This window comes from Colius striatus, chromosome 3 (genome assembly GCF_028858725.1).
Source record: "Colius striatus isolate bColStr4 chromosome 3, bColStr4.1.hap1, whole genome shotgun sequence".
Classification (NCBI taxonomy): domain Eukaryota; kingdom Metazoa; phylum Chordata; class Aves; order Coliiformes; family Coliidae; genus Colius; species Colius striatus.
Genome location: NC_084761.1, coordinates 83,774,971 through 83,802,146, shown reverse-complemented (window position 1 = coordinate 83,802,146; position 27,176 = coordinate 83,774,971). Strand labels below are relative to the sequence as shown.

General features: G+C 36.5%; 1 protein-coding gene across 4 annotated transcripts in view; it reads left to right on the top strand.

The window, feature by feature from the left end:
- Positions 1-27,176, top strand: part of CPEB2 (cytoplasmic polyadenylation element binding protein 2) — a 53,419-nt gene that overhangs the window by 24,741 nt on the left and 1,502 nt on the right. For 3 of the 4 annotated variants that reach the window (XM_061993208.1, XM_061993209.1, XM_061993211.1), the window contains 6 exons: positions 9,410-9,580; positions 11,232-11,321; positions 18,076-18,194; positions 18,497-18,611; positions 20,449-20,630; positions 25,323-27,176. The exon at positions 25,323-27,176 is cut by the window's right edge and continues 1,502 nt beyond it. In XM_061993208.1, the coding sequence (XP_061849192.1) occupies positions 9,410-9,580; positions 11,232-11,321; positions 18,076-18,194; positions 18,497-18,611; positions 20,449-20,630; positions 25,323-25,550 (905 nt within the window). In that variant the 3' untranslated portion in view covers positions 25,551-27,176. Of the gene's footprint in view, positions 1-5,690; positions 5,764-9,409; positions 9,581-11,231; positions 11,322-18,075; positions 18,195-18,496; positions 18,612-20,448; positions 20,631-25,322 lie in introns of those variants that run through there. The other variant, XM_061993212.1, reaches the window with a different exon arrangement.

The following is a 27,176-nucleotide window of genomic DNA, read 5'->3' as shown; positions in this document are numbered from 1 at the left end:
ATGTTTTCTACTTTGGGAAAAATTAGAGCTATAATGCCATAGCTTCTCTAGATTAGAAAACATGGAAGATATACACAAAGCAAATACACCTCTGTCATTGACTTGATGGGTCTAAATGCTACCAGCAAAGACTTAATTATTAAAAAATACAGTCAGAATAGTAATGTCAGGTTTATGGTTTTGTGATTTATAATGAAGTACTAGAGGGGAAAGTGTTAAAAACTAAGCAATCTTATTTTAAACTGTCAAATATGTCAATGCAATCAATATAAGAAATTAGTATAATTTTAATTGTGGTTTAATACTTAGAATGGTGAGTGTCTCTCCTTATAGTTTTTCATGCTGAAAAGGCACGTGGGAAGCATTGTTACTCTGTAGTATATGTAGGAGAAAAGGCTTTTCTTATTATCATAGATAATGGGAAAATGCAGTAGTAGCAGTCTGTCCTGAAAATCTTACCACAGAGCTAGAATATGCACTGAAGAATATCCTGTTATTAATGCTGATGGGGTGTCTACTATAGTTGGAAGTTAGCACTTAATGTGACTGCCGTCCTCTCTAAAAGTTGCAATATTATTTCCAGCCTTCAGTGAGTGAGCTAAAAATAACAATTTGAGTATCTAAAAGATAGCTGCTGCAACACCTAATTTTTAGGTGTGCTCTTCACAATTTAGTTTGAAGTCTTGGTTCAGACATACCCATCAGTGCAGTCCTGTGCAAGTATGTATACCCTTCAGAGACACCTCAAATTAGAATGTCTGAAAGGCAACTGTTTACAGTTCAAGAACAGAAGCACTCAGAACACTTTCTGTGAAGCCCTCGGAACACTTTCTGTGAAGCCCTACCTACTCAGCCTCTGCATAACCATTCTTAGCAAGAGCTGAGGGGCCTCCACCTCATGTGTAGTAATGAGAATTACATCTTGAACTCTTGCTGATAAAATTGTAGACTTCAGTTTCTTTCTCTGCTTAAGTGGATTCAAACTAACATTTCACTGTGTCCCTGTAATTGATTCCTTGAAAGGGAGAGGAGAGCTGGTAGTCCAGAGACTCACATTTTTCTGTTTCTTTCTCAGTAAGTAGTGTGGTCACTGTGAGGAGGAACAGGAATACCAGAACTTCATGAAAGAAAAACACAAACATTTTTAAGGACAATGGGCCCATCTATACTTAACACTACATCATGGCCCTCACTGGATTTAGTTGGCATTAGTGGACTGGATCCCGGCAAGGTTCTGACATGAGCCAGGCTGGAATTCCTCAACCCTTTTAAGACTAAGCACTTCTAGATAAAACTTATTTTTAGCTAGTTTTTCCTCTTCTTAAATGGCAGATCTTTTCCAGCTCATTTAAAGTGTACTTACTGAACTGTACTTAATAGTTACACTTTTCATTATTTAAATTAATGAAGTGAACCAAAGGAAAGCTGATTTATGTGTGTTAACAAATTATATAGCTGATAATTATATATCTGTTTCAGTTCAAGCTGTAAAAACTGAGTTTTTAATGACTTATCTCTCAAAATACTTTGGAATAGGTTTACCTGAGTACATCTTTAATTGTTGACTTAGAACCTTTCTCTAGCAAGTAATAATGGGAATGTCTAATAGGTGGGGTATAGGGTGGGTTTTTTCCCATTCTAGGGTTCCTGCTTTTTATAGTTTTAATGTGTTTCATTTATTTAATGGCTGTTGAAACATAATTCACCATTTGATTAGTTTAGCAAGGGAGTATTAGTCTTTCCATCTTAAAGATACTGTAGTGGTTGTGCTTCTGAAAAAAGATGATTTACTTCAAACAAGTAACTTCCTATACAGGAATTGCTAAATGAGTTTCTGTAGTCTGTTAGGCATGCCAAACTTTAATGGTCATAAAGGTCTCTTTCAGCGTTAACATCTATAATGATGTGGTTTCTAAAGAAACCTTAATAGAATTTAGACATCTAAATCCAATAGAATAAAATTGGAATTAGGCACCTACCTCCTTTAAGTCTAGACTCTTAGGAAATTTTTCCCACATTGTTTATGGATTTCTTTAAATAATGAGTATTAATGAAAAAGACTTGATTACTTCACTGTCACCGTTTGACGGTTAGTCAGGAATGTTAGTGGCAAATAGTATTTTACCTTTCTATCCTAAATTTTGTAGTTATCATTGAATACGGGACGCTTGCCGTGTGGTTTTTCCTGTTATACCACATTGTATTTTGAATTCAGCTTGCTTGTTCGGTTGAGTTATTAAAATATGTACATATTTGATCTGTGGTATGTACTTGAAGTAAGTGTCCGAATAAACAGAAACGATACATTTACTATCAGTGTTATCAGTGTGATAGCATTGCTCACGTAATACGAAGTTATTTTGTCTTGATGTTAGATAAACACACACAAAAAGTGTATTTGTGAAGTATCTCATTCCTCTCTGAACTGATGTAAGTTGCACAAAGGAGATAATAATTTTTTGACAGGTTTAAGCCTTATTAGTATGCAGCTGCAGGGATATAGAACTCTTACTGTTGGAACGTTCCAATATTATTTGACTTCATTTGTATTGGGCATCATTATATTTCTTGCCTGTGTTGCCTAATTTATATTTTCTAAAATACTTTCTCGTTCATACAAAATCTATCAGAGTTTTGGGATAATTAAGATATCCAGCTTTAAGAGATACAAAATTATTTCTGTATGACTTAATCTCCTGAACAAGTTCAGGAAGGAAGGAAGGAAGAAGTTTCATCTCTCCTTTTTTGTGTTAAATTAGTTACTTACCTTCAGTGTTTGGGCTTTCCCAAAAAGCTGTCTTCCTGCAATTATTTATCGAAACATATGCACTAATTATGTAATGTATATGTTACATATATATTAGATATATTACATATCTATAGAGAAACTAAATTTATAGCGAAATATATAATTATATAACATGAATATTTATACAGACCACATGCTCTGTAAGCATATGCATATTGTTTTAATAAACACAAAGATATTACTGATTCAGTCTCTTGTTGTCAGAAAGAGTAGTCTTATTGCTCACAATGTACTAGAAGTTTGAGTCAGTGTAACTGTTTTCATATGTAGCATCTGGCCTTTGAAAGAAAGAGGTTTTTTATATATAGATGTGTGATGTGGATAGATTAAAACACTGGAGTTTGATGAAGATAGGATATGTTTGCTTTAACATCATATCTTTAGTAACAGTAAGACTTTTTACTTCCTGCCATTAAAATGACTTGCCTATAATATAACCACTGTGGTCTTAACATCTGGATAAAAGTAGGAAAAAAAAATCCCAAGTTTAGTGAAACCACACATTTTCATGGTCACATTTACTGCATCAGTGCCTGCAGGTTGTCTAAGCACGGGGTCATGTTTTCTAGACGTAAAGGGGCAGAAGATCCTTGCCCAAACCGGTTTGCAATGTAAGTGCACAAGACAGATAAATATTAGGAAAGGAGGCTTGCCATACAAGTAAAGTAAGTAATCTGAGAACATCAAGTACAGGGGTTTTTTTTTTTCCATTTTCACTGATTTATTTGTTTTACTGAAATAAAGAATAATAACTAACTTTGGTACGTCATTGTAATTTCCATATACTGCAGCAGCTACCCTTTTAAGTTGAATTGCATTGAGGTTTATTTAAGAATTTTAATAACTCTTTTGTGTTTCTCCTTTCAGTGACTGATGTTTATTTTAAATGCTCAAAGAAAAGCAGTTTAGATGGTCTGTAACAAAATATTTTTGTGCATATCAACTTCTCTTAACTGTGAAAATATAAGAAAATAGCTGAGCTGGTTTGGTGGGCAGAAAGGAACAGAAGTGACAGAGTAGAAAAAAATACTACTGAGGCATGTACCAAAAGGTACTTATTAATATGAATTCTGTATATTATTCTTTGAGAGAGTACATCGTACTGCAGTCATTGCTATGGATGTGATGCACTTGAATTATCCCTGGTTACTCTAGTTTTATTTGTAGAAGGAAGGGGAAAAAAAAGGAACACAGAGTTAGACAAGGGTTTAGTGACACTGCTGCTAATGCTATGTGGGAGTTACTTTGGCCAAGAGTCAGAAAAGACTCGTACAATACTGACATAGAGCTGCGTGTATTCTAAGTGCAGGACTTCAGAGGAAAACAAGCCTGAAGCTGGACATTAGTCTCCTGTGCAGCAACAGCTAATTAGACAACTAATGATGTGGAAGATTTTTGTGAATTTTTGTGAATCCTACTTTGATGTGGGAAATCTGAATTTTGGTACTTCCACTTGGTTAGATATCCAGGTCTCTTCTGGAAAGTGCACTTTACTGTTTTGCCTTGCTAGCCAAAAGTTGGAGGACCTTAAAAACTTTAAGCAAAAGACTATTGTCACTGACAATAATGCTTTAAGGTGAAAGAAAGTATATTTGAAAGTGAGTTCAATGCAAGTTGGATGTAAATATGATGCCTATTATGTGAAAAATCAACAGTTTGAAGGGGGGAAAAAAACCCAATTAGAGAGCAATTATTCAGAATCCATTAGCATAATTCACTGAATTCCTAGTAGGAAGGGATGAAGATAACAAGAAAAAAAATAGTATTGTTACTAAATATTTTTTTAAACTCTATGCAAGTGGAATGTAGCAGGGTATATGTATTTAATAATTGGAGAATGGAACAGTGCATGACATTTACAAATCTCTGTGTTCATGAGCCTGCATATGTTTCAATGTCCCAGAACCACAGTTGGCTTTAGGAGAGATGTATGTGTGGAGTCCTAGTGGAATCAAAACAATGCTACCGAGACACAGCAAGCTTTGTTCATAAATGTTGCTATAATGTTGTGGTTTATAGTAGTATTTTCTATCTGGATATTTAACTACAATGTTGTCATGATTAAAGTAATCTTCCTCAGGTACAAAGTCTGTGAAACAGGAATTGAAAATACTTTGAGGAAACATAACTAATAAATTACACACAGTTTAATAGTTTTTGTATTAGTAATCTGTCTAATTTTAGTTTCCTAACCTTCAGGCAGAGAAGCAATCAGTATGGTCTTCTGAACTGTAGGTGTAAGCATCATGCCTTTAAGAATCTTGAAAAACTCAAAAGTTAGGACAATCTTGGATTTACTTGCAATCTGTCAGAAATTGTTGCTTCGCCTTTGTGCAGCGTTTTTGATACAATGCTGTTTCTTGTGACTTGTGCCCTGAATTTGTTTGCTACCACAAGGAGTCTTTTGTTTCAAACAAAACGTTGCAGTTAATTTTCTGCTAGGTCTTTTCATGAAAAAGGAAGGTCATGGCGTATAGCATTTGTATTGTCATTGCAAAGGACTGTACGAACTGTTCTATGGACCAGGATGTTTCTGTGATTAATTTAATGCTTGCTACATGCTTTTTAAAGTAATATTTTCCTTACAATTTCAGCACCCTGTGTATTATTTAGACACTCATGTAAGACACGAATCTTCTGTTTGAGAGGATGAATTACAAAGTTACTGTAGTTTATTCATCCATAATTAACATGAAGTTGAGATTGAGTATAAAGATATGTTGAACTATTTTAAATTATATTCTTTACAGCTGTTGCCAACGTCAATTTAGTAGTAAAATAGCATGTTATTTCAGACTACAATTATCACTACCAAATACAAATTTTTGCTTATGGCTTACCCACATAGTTCTTTGTATCTTAAATAGTTTAATATGTGGGCATGATGCAGTTATTTGACATTTTACAATTTGTCCTTTGTTTGCATGCAGCGAGGAGTTATGGGCGAAGACGAGGTAATTCACTTCTGTTTGTTACAGTACAATTAATTCTGATTGAGCTGTTACTGATCATTACAATTATTTGAGATTGTTGATCATAAACACAGATCTGCATGGGAAGGATGGAGGGTGTGAGGGAAGGAGGGGTGCAGTCTGGAGTGTTATGATCATTGATCTCTTTTTAGAGTTTGAATTACAAATCATTTAATCAGTTAAAACACTGGTTATAATCATAATGTAGTTCATGCTAATGGCTACTGCTTGCAGTCTTTGCCTACAGAGTTTGCTAGTTCTTCTAACTCTTTGTATGTTTCTGTAGAAGCAATAGTGTACAGAATAAAAGGTAAAAGCCTTTCATTAGCTCAGCAATAAATCTAGTAGACAACTTTAGAAATAGTAAACAGGTTTTCATAGTACAAGACAATATATGCTCACAGACCTTGGAAAAGTTGTTCCAACTGTGAACTGCAGTTGTTATAAAAACCAAAAACATAGAAGTCTTTAATAGCCTCCAGTATTCACAACATACACATAAGTTCATGTCTGTCCCTTGTTCTTTGTGTTGCTTCACGGTGGATTGCTTCATAGCCATAATGTAGAGGGGAATGATGATCGTGCTTGATATATATAGCAGTACAACCATGCTCTGACAATTCCTGGCAGATTCTGATGAATTCTTTTCACTGTCTTGAAACAAAGAGTTTTAAAAGTTCATGTTCTTTTAATTGACAGTAATCTGACAAATGTCTGCCTAGCAGATTACCTTTTTGCTCTGTTCATCTGAGAGACAGCTGAAAGTGGAGAGAGAAGAAAATATTAGGAGCAAAATATTAGAGCATGTTACTCTAAATCCATTAACGTGTTGTCCTCTATGTCATCTTAGCCCTCTGAGAAGCAAGAATGCTTTCCGCAAACCTTTACCCACATGAAAGCAAAAATGATCTCTCCGATACCGTTTCAGGACCCATACTGATAATTTGATCTATACCAGGAAGAAAACCTTAGATTCTCTTTGTTCTTAAATTTCAATTTAGTCTGTGGGTTAAAAATAATTTTTTCCAAGTATTATTCTTTTAATTATTCTTCCCTTTGTATACTTGTGTACATTGTAAGGTGGACTTGTCTAAGAAATATGTTTGGGAAAACACAAAATCTTATTTTTCACGGTCCAAGGAAACACCTTCCTTGAGTATAAAATGTGTGTTATTTTTAAAAAAAGAGAATAAAAACTGAAAAAAAAAAACCCAAACCCAACACAGATAAATTTGTGGCAATATTCTAATGCCAATAAGTTTATTAAAATGAGTGTGTTTTTAAGTCACAAAAATATTATTTTTCCTGCAATATAGGCTTGCAGGAATAAGGAGTGAATTTATGTGCTTTTTATAAAGAAAACACTGCTAAATTACAATCATTTTAGATTTAAGATATTAAGAATAACTCTCAAATATTAATTGCTAGAATTCCCCTTTTGGAGTTTCCTGTGAGTTTCTCCAATTTGAGTCTTTGTTCCTTTAGCCACTTTTCCCTTTCACTGTCACTATGATAACACCTCCATCTTCTCCATCATTCATATCAGTAATTCAAAAATCTGTTGTTTTATTCCCTTTTCTTGATTGTATAACCAGACCATACCACCTCTTCGTATACGTCTTCAAGATCCGATCATTCCCATTAGTCTTCATTACTGAAACTCACATTCACAGTACTCATCTGCTAACAGACTTCATCTTGCTCCTCTTACAATTGAATGAGTGATTTACAAGAAGAAACTGCCTCGCTGCTGCTTCCAAACTGTTAACTTTCTGTTCCTCACTTCCTCACTTTTCTGCGCCATTGAGCATCAGCTACATGCTCCCACTTTTAAAAGCACAATACTGCTGTTATCTATGTTGAATGCATCTTGATGATCTCAAGCAGGGAGATGCTCCCCACTAGTCATATTGGCAAAGATGCGTATCACCGTAGTCCATGGAAAGGAGGAGCCTGTTACAGCTTTCCACATGCGCTGTACTCTGCTCAGTCAGATGCCTACTTACAATAAAAATACGAAATGTCACCATAAAGATATTGTAGTTACAGTCTTTGTTACTTGGCACAGTCCTGTGATCCTCCCTTTTATTTTGTGATCCTTGTGACATTTTATTATGTTTGATTGTTTTCTGTCATCTTGTGTTTTCATTCGGTATTTTTGATGTACTATATTTTTATAATGGATTTAGATACCAAATCAAGGTCATTAGGTGTTACCGTAACATCATTGGTCGTGGTGTTTGCTGTCAGTTCTCCAGCCTTGTCTTCAATCACTTGATTCTCAAGTGGTCTTCTGGAAGTGAATTTCTTTCATACTAATGTCACCCCTAGCTGATCAGCACAAGGTCTGCAGGTGTTCCTAAGGGGCTTTCCTGGAAATACTCCCCTGAGAAGGGGTAAAAGTTCCAGGCTGCAGTGTGGCTCAGAGCTACAGTATTGCAGACTGAGCTGTCAGGGACCTACTGCTCCTGCAGATGAATTTGCAGGAAGTTGGCTATTTGAGATGGAAAATTAACTTGCTTGCCAAGAGTGTTCTAGGTTGTTTTTTTATTTTGCTTGCTTGCTTGTTTTTGGAAATAAATTGAATTAATAAATATTTCTAACATGAATGAGTGAGAGAGAAACAGGAAAAACTGCACTTCAAAAGAAATGGTGATTATTTTGCTTCACAAAAGTGTTTCTTTTGGGGCTTTTTGCAGTTAAAGGCTGACTTTTGAACTTGAAACTGGCACTCTTTATGTTGCTAATCTAAGCTAAGATGCATATCCTGGCATTCCAAGTCCCTTCATTCCGGAGTTCTCTAAAATTTGTAAATATGAAATAGGAGAGAAATAAATGAGACAGAATTACTGTTTTCACTTCCCTTTACCATCTATAACATCTGTTTTGATCAGTTTGCATTTGCAAAACCATCCCGTGAACTTCTCAGATTTTACATTTTATTTTCAAGTAACTATAGTCTAGTGCTATGTGTTAGGAACCACCACAAAGTTTCCCTCCAAAACTGTGCTAAGTTTGAGAGTGAGAAGGATAAATCTGCACTGTGACTCATTTTTCAAGAGTTACATTATTGCACCTTTATTAAAATTCTCTTTTAATTTATTACAAATTAAATCTTAGAATGTCAGTATCAGCTACCTATAAAAGAGAAGTGAAAACATAGCTGTTGGAAACTTCCTATTGTGTACATATTTTTCTGTTTCCCTCTGTTCAGTTATAGTGTAAGATTTTTTGGACATGCAGTACTTATTCAGGTGATGGAAGTTATCAATTTAACTTGAGGGTAAACTGAAGGCAGACTAATGCAAGTCACTTATGCAGCCCTTCATATGACCTCTTCATAAATAGGAGCCTTTAATTAAAACCAAATTATTACTACTTTCCTATTGGATGCTGCAGAGTAACTGCAACATACTGTAATATGAGGTATTATGCTTACAGTGATGTCAGCTTGCAATCTTGAATTTCCTTTTTGAACCTTAATACATTTTTCATTTTATTATTTTTCTTTAATGTGTACTTTTCTAATATATTGGTATTTTCATTTTTTTCCCCATTCCCTAAAATTACATAACCCTGTACTGCCACAAAATTATTTTAATGTACATTATTATCTTTTCTTTTTAAGGTCGTTCTTCCCTCTTCCCAATAGATGATGGTTTGCTGGACGATGGTCATAATGATCAAGTTGGAGTCTTGAATTCACCTACCTGCTATTCTGCTCATCAGAATGGAGAAAGAATTGAGCGTTTTTCTCGGAAAGTCTTTGTTGGAGGTCTTCCACCAGATATTGATGAAGGTGAGCTGCCTAAAAACCAAGGAAACGAAGTCTGGAGGGAGAGAGAGAGAAAGAGAGGTTTTGAAAAACCTAAATGAAGTAATAGAAATAATTCACCCAGCAAAATAATGTCGTGGTGTAAAAGGGTACAATGATTTATGTCTTTTCTTTTTATGAGAGCTGATAGATATGTTGAGTTTGATATCATTTGACATCATCCATTGGTCTTGGTTTTGAGGTGATTCATTTGTCTCTGATTCTGCGCTTGGAGATTGTAGTCTTGCATGCGATGCCTGGAATTCGTACTTCTGCTTAACTTGCATATTCCTTTCACATATTTCTTGACTCTGCACAATGTCCTCTATCTTTACCTGCTTTATTCAATATTCATAGAAAACTTCTATTAGTCATTGAGTTTTGGATTCCATTTTACTATTAGCTGAAGATTTCAAAACTGGTTTAGAAAGATAATTGTTACTCCTTTTTATAGATAGATAAACTAAGGCAGAGGAGGATCAAGTGACAGAGCACTCTGTGATGCATTGAACATACCATGTACCAGAGAAACATAGATTGTTATGTGTTACAGTTGGAATTGCTTTGTACAGTAGTTCTGGCTTGAAGTAATTGTGCTGCTTAATATTAGGTTTCTTCTGTACAGATAAATGTAAATTGCAAGCTAGCTTTGTAGTGTCAACAGAAGTCTCTTTACAAGGTTCCTTGTGATTCTAGAGTAACTTATAAACCAATATGCTGACAATGGTTTATTAACTTTCAGACATGGAAAGACCATACTTTGGTTTCATCTTCATTATGATGTTCTCCTGAAGCCTACTAAGGGATTTATTTTAATATTCTTCAGCTTTTTTTCATGCACTTTAGCTTCTAATATAAATGTGAACTCTTGCCTTTAATGCAAATACTAAACAAAGACACAAGGAAATACAATTTTCTTTCTTTCTTGCCTGTTTATATGCTATGTCAGAATGTGACTGAAAGAAATGGAGTGCATTTTGTTTGACAAGTTATTGCTCTGGTGAAGTTTATGGTGGTTTAATTTTTTTCTTTATGGCCAGTGTTCTTAGTGACAGGAAGGACTGACTGAGATAGAAACACATCACAAGATTGTGCAGGGGGCATAGTAGTAGTCTTGAAATAGGACTATTCATGGTAATGTTAGAAGCACCTCTAAATAGGGAACTTTACGTTTCCATGCCAGATCTGTGCATGGTATCTGCTGGAAACTGCTAGCATGCCAATTGTGGTGGTACTTAATGAGTATCTACCTACAAAGCTTTGAACTATACATCACTAAATGTAAGGTTTTTTATTGCATTCAAACTACATCCTGAATTTATGGGAGTACTACACTAGTTTTCACCACTGCCTTTAGTTGCTCATATTCTTCTGAAAAGTTCCTGTTACTAAGCAATAAAAATCAAACATAAGCTTAAATTTACCAGAAATGTATTGCATTGTTATTGCAATGTATTGTTAACACTTTGGAAGATGTTTCTGTTTTAAGTTTTTTGTTCATGGAAGTTGGAAATCTTTTTTTTTTTTTTTTTAATGAAATGTTAACCTTTGCTAGAAACAAAGATCTATGCTTGATAATACTTTTCCACTGAGTTATGTCATGAATTTTAATTGCAACTATTATACTTATTTTTAGATGAAATTACTGCTAGCTTCAGACGATTTGGGCCTTTGGTAGTAGACTGGCCTCACAAAGCAGAAAGCAAGTCCTATTTTCCACCAAAAGGTAAGAGAGTTAGAAGATTTTGACCCGTCACTGAGTACAGGTCTTACTCTGGGAAAATGTCTCATGTTTTTCCACAGTGTATAATTTACAGTCCTTGTGAACAGTTAATTCTACAGTTTCAGTGCAGGTTCAGATACTAATTCTTCACATACCAAGTCTAAAACGTGAGAGTGGTTTTGTGATGTTGTGCCTGCTTCAGTGATGGACTCCTGAAGGATCTTCTGTAGTCTGATTTCCCATGTGTCATTCACTGTTACATAGTTAATTAATCCTAAATTCTGAATTTACATTTATATTTGTTTTCCAAAACTGGAATATGGTCCTCTTTTTAAGACTAAATCTTCAATAAAATTTTTTCATAGGAAGTTATAGGCAGGATTAAGAAATGTGTGTTTGGGTATCTGATCAAGGTAATCAATGTTATATTTGTTTCAGTTTTAGGATGTGAACTTAATACTGAAGCACTAACTATGTTTTTTGCTAAATAATTAAATACTGATTTTTAACTATTTCTAGTGTTACTATTAGACTAGGTTTTGTAATATCACAAAGTATTGGAAAAGCCATTCTGTACGTCAAATAATTATGTAGCCTATTTCTATGCATGTACAATCAATGTATTGGTACATATAGCTAGAGCGTGCTCTTTTTTTGTCCACTCTTGTTCAATTTTCCAGTCTGTGTGGTTCCTTCCAGGCTCTCTGCTAACAGAAAGTCCTGAGGGAAAGCCAACTTCATAATAAGTATTTCCTTGTTTGAAGATATACAAACATTGTCCTGGTATGTCAAGACTGCTGCCTCCTGAGAAGCACTGACTGCTTTTTCTTAACTAATTGCATTTTGTGTTGGTTCACCACAAAATTAGGCCCAAAAACCCCAGGAATTTTAAAGTCTTCACACTAATCTTATAAGGAAACTCTATTCTGAAGGAAAAAAAAGTTATTCTGTTAAGGTCAAAGTACAAAATCTGTAAGTGATCTGCCAACTGTGATGGAGAATTCCTTCCTTTCTGACTTGCCACTGTTTATCATCATTCCTGTTATTACATAGTTGGAAAATATACTTATTTATGAAACAATACACATGTCCAAAGCAACTTGCAGAGGTGAGAATTACTCTTTATGATAATGAAGCTCTCAATGAAATGGTGCCGTGAGGATATGCAAGTGCAAAGATGGCATTTCAGAATATGCTCAGTTGTGTGCTCTGTACTATTTATAGTCTGTATCAAACAGGGGATAATCTGATTTAAACAGGACACTGTCCCCAGCCTTTTCTAATTGTCAAGCATTTCTATTGCCTTCTATCCCAGCAGTCATGCAGTAATTGTGTTTATTCAAGATTCTTACCTGCTAATTTAGAACTGACTGAAAAAATTAGGTTGACAGCGTTCTAGTTTAAGAAGCAAAAGTTCAGGTTCATCCAAGTTCTGTTTAGCTTGTAACCAGCTTAGTTGCTCATATTGGGTAGGACTGAAATCTGGATTCACACAAGTAACTTCAGGTGTCTTCATGTGTGATTAGTGTCTTAGCTTGCTTTAGTCAATGGGAATCTGGCCAATACAGTCAGTGGAGGATGGAGGGCTGTTTGGTCATCCTAACATGAGCTTGATTCGTTTACCCAAACTGAGGCTATCTAGAAGCTTTACACAGGTCTCTCAAATGTGGTACAGCACCTATTGAAGCCCCACACTGTTCTGGAGCACCAGCTGAAGGTTAGGCAAAGTCCTGTAGAGGATAAATAATGCTAAACACGTCTGTGTCCCACTTGATCAGCTGAGTAACTGTCCAGTCACCATTGACAGCGTTAATTGGATCTCTGTACTACAGCAGGAGCTTAAACCAGTCACTGCAGGAATCATGGAAATAGGTGTTTGGATACTGAAGTGAATCTACACCGCCCTACTCAAAGCTGCCTCAGCTAATAGCTACATTACAGTTTTATCAGCGTACATTTTTTTGCTTCAAGTCTATTTTTAAGCTAATTCTCCATCAAAGAGAAGACTAAAGATGACTAAATCAAACAAGTGAAAGCCTTATGTTTTAAAGATTAAATTTAATTAATAGAGTGATGAGATCTCCTTAAAGAGGAATAGAGTAAATGTTTTCTGTCCTTCTCAAATGTGAGTTATTCCCGTCATCAAATGTAGACCTATCGTCTGTATTAACATGTAGTTTACACTGCTTCTTTCTGATTTAAGCTAAAGCATAGCGTTCGATGGTCAAAAATGGCAGTGCTGTGGCCAGTTAGTCTGCTCTGGAGAGAGTCTGTCAGAACAGTAGAGGAACCAACCGCAAAACAAAATACAGCTGTACTGATAGGCACGGACAGTGCCACACTGGCATACATGGCTTTTCTTAACTGCTCTAAGCCACTAGCAACAGGAGTCATTTGGAGTTTGCTAGTGCTTAAAACTACTCCTTGATTTCTACATAGAGTACACATAGCAGAAGTGTTCTTTGTCCTTCTAGTAAACGTCCAAATTACTAAGAAATTAAATCTTGCTCAGAAAATGATGTTAGCTACCACTCTGAATATATTCTAGAATGCTTTGATTTGTTCTTTATGTAATAAATAAAAAATGAAAAGGTTTAGTTAGTAGTACAACTAGGACTCATCAGACTTACCTTATGGGCTTTCTGTTCCCAGTGCTGGCACAATACATGAAAAAGAAAAAAACAAAATTAATTTCTTGATCTTGTTTCATTAAGAAAAGATGTCAGCTTAATGTAAGGATGACTATAACCAGTGCAATATCTTTAGGTATTGGGGAATGTAGTTCTAAAACAAATCAGCGACTTGTTACGGTTTAGGTCCATCCAGGGACAAAAGACCACAATTAGACTTTTAAGTACCACAGTCTTTGGAACTCCCAAAGGACAGGGAGGGCGTAATTGTCACTTATGGTCCTGGACAAAACAAACAAGGCTACTCAGCCTGGGGAAGAAGAGGAAACTTAATTTAATCTGCCTCCAACTAAAACATAACAACCAGAAATATCCAACAGAAAAATAATACAGAGTAGGGTGAATGATGGAAGCGCGATCAGTTCTTTAAGATCACCTTTCCCCACTCCTTCTCTCTTCCTGGGCTCAGAGTCCTGAGTAATTAATTTCTCCCCCCATAAGCAGTGCTGGGACAGGAAAGATAGCATGCAGTCAGTCCTTTCCTGATATCTCTTGCCATTTATCACGCTGCTGAGGAGAAGCACTCCTCGCCAGCCCTCTCTTACTGCAGCTCAGGGTCTCCCACACACCAGGCAGCCCTGCATGGGCCTATGTGATGGGGCACTGCAACCCCAGTTCATCTTCTCCACGTTGGCGTCTAAACTGCTCACTCCCTCTGACCTGGAGACTCCAGCTCTCACTCCCTTTGTCACAGGCTCTTTACTTCTTGTCATGGGCTACAAGGATATCTCTGGTCCAGCATCATTCATTCTATCTTTTCCTGACTGTGGGATCCACACAGTTGCTTCCATCTTGCCCTTCCATCTCCTTCACAAACTTCAAATTGTCATCCTTAAATAGTGATGGTAGAGGCACCAGATTGGCCCAACCAGGCTGGAGGTGGGTCCGAACCTCAGAGCTGGGAGGAAGTCCAAAAACTCTTTACGGGGCCTGCACTGCAGCCCCCTCCCCCTGTTACCAAGCAAAAGCGGCTCCTCACTAAACCATGACACATCTCCACAGAGATTTGTTGTTTATTTGAGGTAAATTTCTGAGGACAAATACTTTCTATATGACACGCACTGGTTGCCTTTGAAAGTATGAGTATTAGTAATAGTTCCAGAGTTATGCAGAGGAATTTAGTCAAGTAATAAACACTAACAGGGGTTACCTAAACCCTAAGCATAAATTCTGTTATAGGTGCTCAGGAACAAGACATTTTTATAAGACTTTGTTTCATCCAATACTTTTCACCTCGTGAAATATGTACAGAACTTAGGAGCTTTGCCTCTTGGCACGTAATACCTGTTCATGACCTGCTCCTCTTGGTATACACATGGCCCAAAGGTATGAAGTGGCTTCTTTCAAAAAAAACTATTACAGTAGCTTTGCTTTCCCATTTGTAAACAGACTTGCATTGCCATTGAGTGTGAAGCTGTTAAATGAGTGATGTGGTACACCAAAAAACCAAGAAAATAGAGCATTGTGCTGTTTTGTAGTACAGTAAAACACCTCCTGGTCTTCACCGTACTTCCCTACCATGTTTCACTGTGACATGTACTTTCTATCATACATGGTAATCGTAGCTCAGCAGTACTGCCAAGAACAGTTAGGTGCTTGATATTTTTCAGCATACTAATGCACATGGCTTATTACCACCATACTAGCTTTGCAGACATTAAACAGCTACAATAATTTGGGAGTTATGGATGTTAAGGCGAGAAATAATCTCATAAAAGCATATATTGAAAAAGCAGAAAGAGGTAAGAATAAAGTTTGGGCCATACAGTTGCTGGCATGTGGTAGCTGTAGTAACAAGAACTCTAATTTGTGATGTCTAAATGAAAATAGTCTTATTTGCCCTTGCAAGCACTTTCTAGCTAATGAATATAGGCTGGTTGTCTATGTAACTACTGTTCTTTGGAGAAGTCTATGGCTAATGTGGAAGTGCTCTGTGCCCTGGTGCAGGGCAAGTGATGGAAAGTGGTTTGTGTGCCGACTGTGCAAGTCTAGTGTTCTTTGGAAGGCGTTGACTGTCTCTGTATATGGGCTATAAAATAGGAAACCTGAGCAAATTCTCTTCCCTAGCAAGTTTTCTTCATCAACTGGTTATTTTCCTTCAGGGTAGACTTGGGAAGCAAACTAAAATGTATTGTAAATCATTAAAGGACCATAGCTGTGGAGAAAAACTACAGTCAGACCAATTTGCTAATAAAGACTATACCCAAACTTTCTCTGTGTCTTCAGAGGGGGTGTAGTACAGCTAAGCTTATGACCCAAGTCTGACTGATGCTTAAAATTCAGTAGGATTAACCCAGGCGTGGATACGTGCTTTGCAGATAATGTTGAGAAAGCACTATTAACATACACTTTTGGTATTGCTTTCCTTTTGTTTCAAGTGTGGTAGGATATAGTAATCCTAATTGTTCCATCATGAATTTCTTGTATTTGAAGTTTCTGCCTTTTTACAAGCTGCCACAGTTAATCTGATTAATGCTTGTAGACATACAGGTAGTAGGTAGAATATGTAGAGACACTGACCAGGAGCTATATGGCGGTACCTTTGATTTGTGTAACGATAAGAACTGATGGAAAATCAGCATCTGACAAAATACTTTATTTACTGACTGTGAGTCTTTGTATCTCTGATCACTTAGTATGATGTGCATTTAGCCCTCCTTTTGATTAATCAAGTTCTCACCCTCCCATCGTTCTTTTACTGAACTCTCCATTCAAACAGGAATTTGTGTGCCTGGCTTCCTCACAAGTAAAGGACGGTCACACAAGTCTGGTCTCACCCATGCCAGATTGCTGAAGCCCTTATTCAGTGAGGAAGTTTTGCATAAGTCATATGTGGATTTTAAATTCTCAGATAAATACTGAAAGATATGTCCATTAAAACAGATTTTTTGAATCAAAGTAATTACTAATTAAGCTTAAGTTAAACCAGTTGTCACTAAAAATATTATTCACAGTGAAAAACGGACTTCACAATGCCTCAGCCTGAGCCCAAAGATTCCCTGTAGCATATTTGTTAAGAAACTAAATAAGATTTATATAAAGAATACAGAATACATAAAACCTTGTTATGTGTCCCTTATAGGTAGCTGTAATAGGATGACAGTATGAGAGGTGAAATGAGGCACAAGTTATTGGAAAGACCTTATAGCTTTTTCTTTAAATCCTACTTCTGTTCTCTTTTATGTAAAACTAGTCATGCATTTGTTTCTCCAATCCTCTGTTCTTGATACATCGATTCTTTAATACTCTTCAAGATGCACCCTGCTGTCTTTGCCTTGATGGGCTTCACTGTCTGTCTGCAACAAGAAATTGTCAGTGGTTTCTGGCTTCTCTCAGAAGTAGTGTAATTTCCAAAAGGCTTGGTAAAGCAGCCACGGTCCCTCTTGCCAAGCCCACTCCAGAGCAGCGTTTCAGCATTTACTTTTCCATCCAAGTAATAAAACATAAAGTACTATGAAAATTCCACACTTGGTAATAATCTCAGAAAGAAATGTGGATTTATGGTCCTTCCAAAGTTCACTTTAGAATGCAATCCTAATTGCACTGTCAGGCACCTGTACAGTAACAAATTTTGTGTATGTCATTATACCATAACTGTTAAAGTATTCTAATGAGTGAGGTTCTTTGCTTGTCTGACTCTTTGTTTTTACTGTAGCATTAAATAAGCATTTTCATTCCTATTTTTGTAGTATTTGAGAGGTTTGCTGGGTCACTTACGTAACAAAGTGCTTTGATCTAATCTCTAGAATAGAGATTAGTCCTTTGTGCCAAGTCGGATTTTCATTGTATAATGTCCTTTGCTGCCAATGAATTATGCTCAGCCTAGACTCACGGTACATGATAGAGCAGACATGTTTGCTTTTATTTGATATAATTGTCAAAAGAGACTAATATTTAAGGATAGAAGTTCTGTTGATCATGGCAAGGTTAAGCATGACTAATAACAAAGAATTGGGTTGATATGCTTTTACTTTTGGAGTAAACTCATTTGCATGGAAAAGTCACAGACAAAGATGATTAAGAGTAATAAGATAAAAAGCATCAGTTGGTTTGGCTTTTTTTTCCAGGTTATGCATTCCTACTGTTCCAAGAAGAGAGTTCTGTTCAGGCCCTGATTGATGCCTGCATTGAAGAAGATGGAAAGCTCTATCTATGTGTTTCCAGTCCTACTATCAAGGACAAGCCCGTAAGTAGACAGTAGGCGGCCTGCAGGCTATAGTTGCCATCTGGCTGAAGCTGCATTTGAAACAATGATGATGAAAATAATCAAAAGCAAGCTACTGTTGGCAGAGCTCAACATCTGGAACAGTTGGATGATTTTTAAATTGTAGTATTTTTAATTAGTAGGATTAAAACAGAGCATCTAGACATGCTAAACTAATGGGGTTATGACTGTTTTACAGTTTGTATAGACTGATGAACGTAAATCCACAGTATATGTTAAGTGAAACTTAAAGTAGCATGCTGTTGTCTTTCCCAATTTCATAGGTTCAGATCCGTCCCTGGAATCTAAGTGATAGTGACTTTGTGATGGATGGTTCCCAACCACTTGATCCTCGAAAAACAATTTTTGTTGGAGGAGTCCCTAGACCATTAAGAGCTGGTGAGTGCAATCTGCAGCTATTTTTAAAAATATGAGACTCTTGGATGTAATTTGAACCACATTATATAGTTATGTATGGATAGGTACAGGTATAGACATTAAAATTGGAGGACTGTCATCATAGATATAACCACAGTACAATATTCCTTTATTGTTACATTTCTCTAGTATATGTCTTCATCTGGCTTTGGCAATAAATCACTGTTCATCACTGAGATTTACTGGAAACTGTTACGTGTCTAAAGCTATAGAAAAGACTTTGATCCTATTAGGAAAACCTTAGTGTAAACTATGTCATTAAAAAGTTTGTTTTTAAAATAATGCTATGAAAACCTCTCTGCTGTGCTCCATGAGTATGTGGAGCTCCATTTGTACTCAATTGTCATTGTGCATTAGCTACTCCTGCTAATACAGACAAAGCAAAAACAGAGGTGATGGAGTGTTTGAAGGAGTAGGAACAGAGGTAAAAAGGAAGAAATTCAGAGAGCTAGCACAGTCTGTACAGCACAACGCCATGTGAGATTGCAGGACTCCTTTTAGGTGCTTGTCAGAGTGCATGAAAGAAAAATGAAACATTTTTGTAGATGTGGAATGGTTGACCTACAACCTGGACAGTCTGCTTTGTGAGATTGGCTGCAGTAGCAGATATTTTATGGTGGCCTAATAAGTAGGCTGAAGTGAATGCTGGAAGAAGCAGCATAACAAAGAGTAGTTCAAGTCTTGTTTTCTGTGAGAATGACTCCTGGTCTTCATTAGTCTTCCATAATTTGTAGTGAATTGTATTCTTACAGAAAGATGAGCTTGCAGGTGGAAGGTATGGGAGGACCCAAGAGTGATAGTGCAAATTTGGGGTTTAAAGCCTCTTGAGCTTTTTTGTATTGGACCTTCAGTGCTTGAGCTTTTGTGGTTTTTTACACTGAAGACTTTACTTCTAACTGTAGTACAAGCTCCATAAATGAGCATAAACACAGTCTGTTCCAACTGCAGATTAATTTTTCTTTTAAATTCAGTCCAAATGCTCCAGATTATTGTGCTGACTGTCTGTGATAAATTCAATGGATGAATTCTTACACTTAGCTTTCAAATGCCTTCTATGTGTGAAAACGAAACTTTTATGGCATTCTGAAATAAAAATCACGACTTCACAAAAGCAGTAAAATTTAGGAGACTTTTCAAACAACTGTTGAACATCAATGAGTGCTGACGCTTTTATACCCTAGTACAGAGGATACTGATTCTGAAAAACATGATATTTTCTGCCTAAATGAATTGCAAAACAGAATTCAGTATAAAATATTACTAGAGAATTGCTAAAATGCTTGATGTGTAAAATCTGAGGTTTTTGTTTTTATGAACTTCAGTATCTGTGATAACACCATAGAGATAATCAGGCTCTGTGCGGCTGATGAAAAGATGCTAACTACATCTTTAAATTCAAGTAGGACATAGAGCATTTGGACAGCCAGAGAGCATGTACCAAGGAATGTGTGGCATGTGGATCTATTTTATACAGCTTGCATTCCATGCCTGCCGAAAAAGTCTTTTGCTGTAATCCCCTGAAGGAAACTGCCCTGGAATTTTGGTTCCAGGTTACCAGGACTGCAAGGACTTAGAATTCAGTTGTTCCTTGAGTGTACGTACTCACAATGTGAAAGATCTGTCTGCTGAGGATTCCATAGCTTATTTAATATGATTTTATCTTTCTTCTTATTTTTGATACATCGGCTGTTGCAAAATTAATTGTTAACATTTTCTAGTATTTTTAAGTAGAAGCATATGACATAAAGTCTGTACTGTGAGAACAGTTTAAAATGAATGTTATTTCATTTCTTAACAGTGGAATTGGCTATGATCATGGACCGTCTCTATGGTGGAGTTTGTTACGCAGGAATTGATACTGACCCTGAGCTGAAATACCCAAAAGGTGCTGGACGTGTTGCTTTTTCCAATCAACAGAGTTACATTGCTGCCATCAGTGCTCGGTTTGTTCAACTTCAGCATGGCGATATTGATAAACGAGTAAGTTGCTCAGAAATTGACATAAATAAATAAATAAATATGACAGTGATGATCTATAAAGGAACTTCTCAGGGTAAGGTGACATTGCATTTGATTTGCTTTCATGGCAGCTTCTACATTTCTTTTAATGTTCCTGTAACTCCACTAGTTCCAAGAGTTAAGCCGTGAATGCCCCAGACGAACAACATGCATTCCACAGAGCAGCAGTTTGTTCCTTGGACATATGTTAGACCATATGTTCTTTCCATTCTGGAGTTCCTGGTTTTGTTGTGTATGGGCAAAGGGCTTGAAAATCTTTTTCTCTCCCTTGTTCTAATGAAACCAAGTCGTGTGATAATTCCTCTGTCATTCATAGGAAACTCTTGTTTTTATTGGTTTCAGATTAGCTTTATATTTGCAGCTGCATTTAACGTCAGTCATAATTGTCAGTGCTCAGCACTTCACAAAATCAATCAGTCTCAACATTCAAAATAAAAAAAAATGTCTTACTCTATTTGAGAGGCTCTTCTTAGCATTTATCAGTGTACATTTCTGGTTGTTAAGATGCTTATTGTTAGCTATAAAGCAAAACTAACTTTTATTAAGAAGACTAGTCAGCTTCATCACTCCTAATTAGGAGCATAAGTGTAGCAAAGAAAACTGGCATCTAAATTATGTCACTTTTAAGTGTCTCTAGTTTTAATGTTGAGAGCTGTAGAGGTAGTCACTGGTATTAATAGATGTTCTTTAAGAAAAAAAAAGTCTTTAAGCAAGAATGGTTGAGTAAGTAAAGTAGTTCAAGGTCCAGTCTCCTCTACAGATCAAAGATGTGGGAAAAAGAAAGTAGTACAGTTAACAAAAGTCTGCTGTAGGGGATATAGTGTATGCTGCTCTCCTTTCAAATAGAGTAATACAGCTTTACATCTGTCTCTCAAATACCAGTTGCATAGTGACCTGAAATCCCCAGCACAGACCTTTCCAGAGGATGAGTGGGTCTGAGTGTAAGTGGTGAAAAAAGCATCACAATAAGATGTGACAGCTGCATTTTCCTGGTGGGATTGCTGTCCTTGTGACTTGCAGCTGACTTTGACTATTAGCTCTGCCTTTTGACTAATTACATAACAAGAATGGCCCTGACACTATGACTGTGTGAAGGGTAATAAAACTATTAATCATCTTGCATTTGATGAGTATTTGGACAAAATGGGAGTAAGGGCCAGGATTCCGAACTCCTTCCAAAGAAATGCTAAATGTGTCATTTAGCGTCAGAATCAGCCATCACCCTTATATTTCAGCAACCATCTGTAGTGCATTTGGCTGTCAAGTGCCCTAACTTTAAAATTAGAGGTGGACAATTGAGTCCAAACCTCAAAGGCAAGAGGATATGAACCTGAACCTTCTAAATAAGGGGACACTTTTATCTTAGTCTTCCTCTTCCCATGAGAGTGTCCTTTACAGTAGAAGAGTGTATGGTAGACTGGCAGTGCCATCTGATAAGAGAAAGGAAGGCATGAGCGTGCCTTTGAAAGCTGCATTTCCAAGTAGGTTGGTTTGGAGTTTTTATGATTGGTCATTAGAGACTTTTAGGGCTCTCTGCATGCTGAGCAGGCATCTAAAATGGCAGAGGAAGGGTTGTAACTTGTGTGATACAACACTGAAATACTTAAAGGGGATGGGCAGTAAATTTCCAGTGAAACGGTGGACATGTGCTGCAGGCCTCTTGGAGCTTGGACACAGAGAAAGCCCAAAAAATCTACCCCAGATACTAGATTTCAAAAGCACAGCATTTGAGTTACATCCATGCATCTTGATTTATAAAAACAGTAGTCAGGATTATTTCTTCAAACGCTATTACTGAAAAAAGGGGAGGAAGAAACAAGTATGATTGGTATCTGTAGAGAGCCATTCATGGACTAGTGAGGTTGAGGGGGGAGAGAGCATAAAGATCTAGGGCTTTCTTTTTAAATCCTCACAGTTTCTCTTTTGATTGTTAGAACTTTCGTTGTTTAGCATTGCTATTCCAATTCATGAAAAATAGGTGTTTTACTCAATCATACCCTTAAATCTGGGATTTTGGCATTTTTATTATTAGCATCCTTGCTTTTTCTTATTTTTAAAAGTGTGTGCTACTCCCATACATGTGCAAAATAGAGCAAAATCTAAGTTTTAATACATTTTGTGATGGGGAGGCTTCATGAACTTCTTTGTTTATTTCATAAAGTTTTTCATCTTTATTTTTAAATTATCTTTAATTAAATCATAGGGTCGGTCCTTGCAGTTTATATAATTAGATATATTTATGCAACCCAGTTATTTGTGTTACTGAGGAGTAATAAAGAACAACCTCTTTATAGGGGTTTTTAGCTTAACTGTTAGCTTTTAGGGGTTTTAGCTTAACTGTTAGCTGTTTCTGAAGTATGAAAAAAGCTATTTTCAGAAATAGGTTTTTGCTCCATGGAGATTATACCCTGATGCCTTTTCAGGCTCTGAAAATATTCTGAAATCACTATTACTGCTGATTTATAGATGAGCAAGCAATTTATATGAATCTGTAAACCCCTGTGTCTGTAAATGAGGAAGATAGTCTTACTTCAGGTACTGCCTTTATCCAAGATGTGTACATGTGCTGGCCAATGAAGCAATATATTACATATTTCACTGAAATCTGAGATGTAGGCTGTTTTCCTACCCTTTACCTTAGCGCAGCCTTTCTATACCAGTTGTATTCAGTGTCTGTCGTCCTGATGTCCTTTCACATTCTTTTCATAACTAGTTTTGCCTGTGTAAAAGTCCTTTTTCGTTGCTAAATTTTGCAGTTCACCTGTTTATCCTCAGGAATTTCAGTTCAAAGTATTAAGTTCTTTTTCACATGCGTTTTCCTACCTTAATTGGAAATCATAGTGTCACAGTTGCTTAACAAATATTGCCTGTGATCTTAACTTCTTCCTTCACCTGAGTACTCTGCAGCTTCTCTCCAGTTCTTTTGATGTGTAGATATGTTTAGTTTCTCTAGCAGATGTTTTTCTTCAGTAAAGTGCTTTTCATCCTGTTTTACATATATGAAAGCTCAACTCCAAACATTTCCTTGAAACTCGTTTGGAGTTTCAGCTCCAAACAGTTCCTTAAAACGTTAACTTTTATATGCCAGCAGTCTGCATTCTCATGATGTGTATACCCAAAGTGTTTCTCTAATACTTTTGCAATCATCTTCATATGGATCTCGGTGCATTAGTGCACCAAAGCTTGAAATACATTCTGCTTCACGCTTGCAGTAGTTTTGAACCACAAACACAGTTACTGCATAAGGTACCTGTTTATTAGAGAGTTTGTGTGTAATTTGTGATAAGGTAGGTCATTGTAGTGAAATAAATAGAGCATGTACTGAATACAGATTACTGGAAGAAGCATACTCAATTTCAAACATAGATGCATTTGACATGTGAAGTCTGATCTCTACTTCTGAGGCTGAGAAGGTGAAGACTATTCTGCTGTAAAACTTTCGTGTGGGTTAGCTGTATGTGTAAATTTTTTCCTCTAGGGACAAAATGGAAAAAGTAGCACTTTTAAGTTCTTTTGTTTCAAACACATTCTGTCTGAGTAAAGTACATAAAGTCAATGTCAATATGGAGCATTCTTCTTAGGCAATAGTATCTAAGAATAAAATCTCTTCCAGCAGTGAGTTTTAGCATGAACTGGAAGAACTGTTTTTGCCAACAAAAGGCAGATATCTTTAAAGTGAAGAAAATGTGGAAGACAACAATACATTCCTTAATGGTGGAGTCAACTCATTTTATGTTTGATTACAAAGTTCTTCTTCCTGTCTGATAGCAGCCTGTAACAGCTCAGTTGCGTAAAGACATAATGCACATCTACCATTGGACTCCTGCCACTTTTCCACTCTGGCAATCAGATTGATTTTGGAGAAGGAAGCTGCGCAAGACAGGTGTTTGTTTCTGGCAGTCTGTAGACTTGCAAAACGGTCTTTTAAAAATATTTTCAGTCACACACAGAATACAAATTTCTGTACAGCTCAGAGTCACAAAAAGGGAAAGTAATAGGTGACCAAACTCTGTAGGTCCAAATTTGACCTTATTTTAGAAATTGAGAGTGAATTTACAGGGAGCAAGAGTGCTACAAGATCTGTATTCCAGCCTGCAGAAAGTACTTTCCATTTGAACACTAAAGCAGTGCATACAGAGACTTCAAAGTATTTTTTTAAAAAGGTTAATGTGTGAATAGTTAGATTATTGTATGCTCAATTATTTTTTACTAAACAGTGTAGAATTGAATGCCATCTGAGGTTGATTCGGGAGCTGATGAGATTAGTGGGGGAGACTTTTGGGCTCATTTTCTTGTTTTCTGCACATGGTTCCATGTTGACATTTGCCATGAACATCCTCCCAGAATAAATTAGGGGAGGTTCTGATACAGCTATTTAAGACATATATAGTGTACTGAAGATTTACCTTGAAGTGTTCTGCTTGCTGTATGAATAGATCTGTAGCTGATAAATGATAAAGAGTAATAACGGATTAGTTAGGTAAAGGCATTGTTAGTTAATTACCTAATTCCAAGCTGGTGAGTTAGGTAAAGACTTCTGGTTTGGGATTGGGTTTTTTTGGTTTTATTTAAACCAGAATGAACTGAATGCCCTCATGCAGCTTCAAGTAGGAAGAGGTATTGACTGGAATTGTTTCTGTTTTACTCCAACAGGTGGAGGTAAAGCCATATGTGTTGGATGACCAGATGTGTGACGAATGCCAGGGTGCACGATGCGGTGGAAAGTTTGCTCCTTTCTTTTGTGCCAATGTCACTTGCCTGCAGTATTACTGTGAGTTTTGTTGGGCAAATATCCACTCTCGTGCAGGACGTGAATTCCATAAGCCATTGGTAAAGGAAGGGGCTGACCGCCCACGTCAGATCCACTTCCGCTGGAATTAAACATGGTGAACCAGCATCTACATAAGGAAAGAAGGGTGCATGTGGCTTACTGCGTTTGAAGATACTGACATGCAGAAGAAATAAGTGCATTCTTCTGCTTTTCACCCCAGCTATCAATACATGCATCTTTATCAGCAGCCAAAACACTACAAGCCTCTTGTTTTTCACCAAAACCCTACATCTCAGGCTTACTAATTTTTGTGATATTTTCATGTTAAAATAAAATGTTTTTTTGTATTTTCTCCAAGTTATTTTTATATGTAAAGTTAAAACTAGATATGAGAATGTTTTTGCGTAGGGGCACACAGTCTGCTGCTATATTTAGTGGGTGAAGCGTGCACTTATTTCTAAACATGGGTTTTTAACTTCAAGATCTGCCCCAGTAATTTACCAAAGGTAGCAAAATAGTGAAGATGGAATATGTCTGCTACAAAAAGCTTATTTTTATTGTTATTGCTATTTTCAGTGTATACATAAACTAAAAATTAGGGTTGATTTTTTGCTCTCCATTTTGACTTGCAAGAAATAATACCTCAAGATAATCTGATTTATTAGCTATTTTTAAACATTTTTAATCACAAGCTGTATTAGCTTTGCTGCTATATAGGTGTTATGTGTAATGCCACCTATTAATACGGGATTGATACGTTTAAGACACACTGCATTACAGATTAAATGCAGGCAGCACAATATGGCCTAAACTGCCATAGTTTTAGAATGTGAAAAAAAAAACAAACCTTGCATGTTTACTTACCTGTATACACCATATGCATGCACTAGAACTATTAATTAACAAGAGGTGAGTTATTGCAAATGTTCAAAAAAGGCTCTCTTGAAACTAGGTAGCATGAGCAAATTTACAAAATTTGTTACAAAAAAACAAACTTGCATGCATTATTGTGACTGAAGTAACAAAATGTCCTACATGTGTACAATATGCAAATTAGTTTTAGACTAGAAAGTGCAGCCATTTTGTGACCTGGTCAGTAGTGGAATTCAATTTTATGCAGACTGGATGTAATATTGTAATCCCTGTGCAATTTTGTGACGTGTGCTTCTATTTACCGTGGCGTGACGTAGTATAGATACGAGTTTGAGTAAAAAGCTAGCATTAAAAACATTCTTTTAAGCCCCCTTGATTGTTCATGGTTAAGATTTCCTCTACAAACCAAAGATGGCCAGCACACTGCTAACCAGTCACCAAATGTGAAACCCATGACAAATGCATACAAAAATAGACTCATATAAGAATGCGTAACGCTTTAGAAATTAAATCTAAGTAAAGTCAAAATGGAGAAGGTGTCATGTACAGACGGCTAGTTGCATAACAAACTAAATTTTACCTTTAAGACAACAGTGAAATTTGGCTTAAACAAATCTTGCTTACATGTTTGACCTGTGTGCATTGTGGTCTTCTGTCAAACTGGGGTCACTGTTGCATGAAAAGTAGCTACTTGACAGTCAAGGATAGTGTTTTTATTTTAATGAAGGAGTTCTAGTGACAACATTGCTTGCAGATTTTGAGAAACAAGCGTAGTTAGGACAGAGGCAATATTTAACTGAACACTAAAAGAAATTCATAGCGGTGTTTTTGTCTATCTCAGAGCATTTTTAATGCAACTAGCC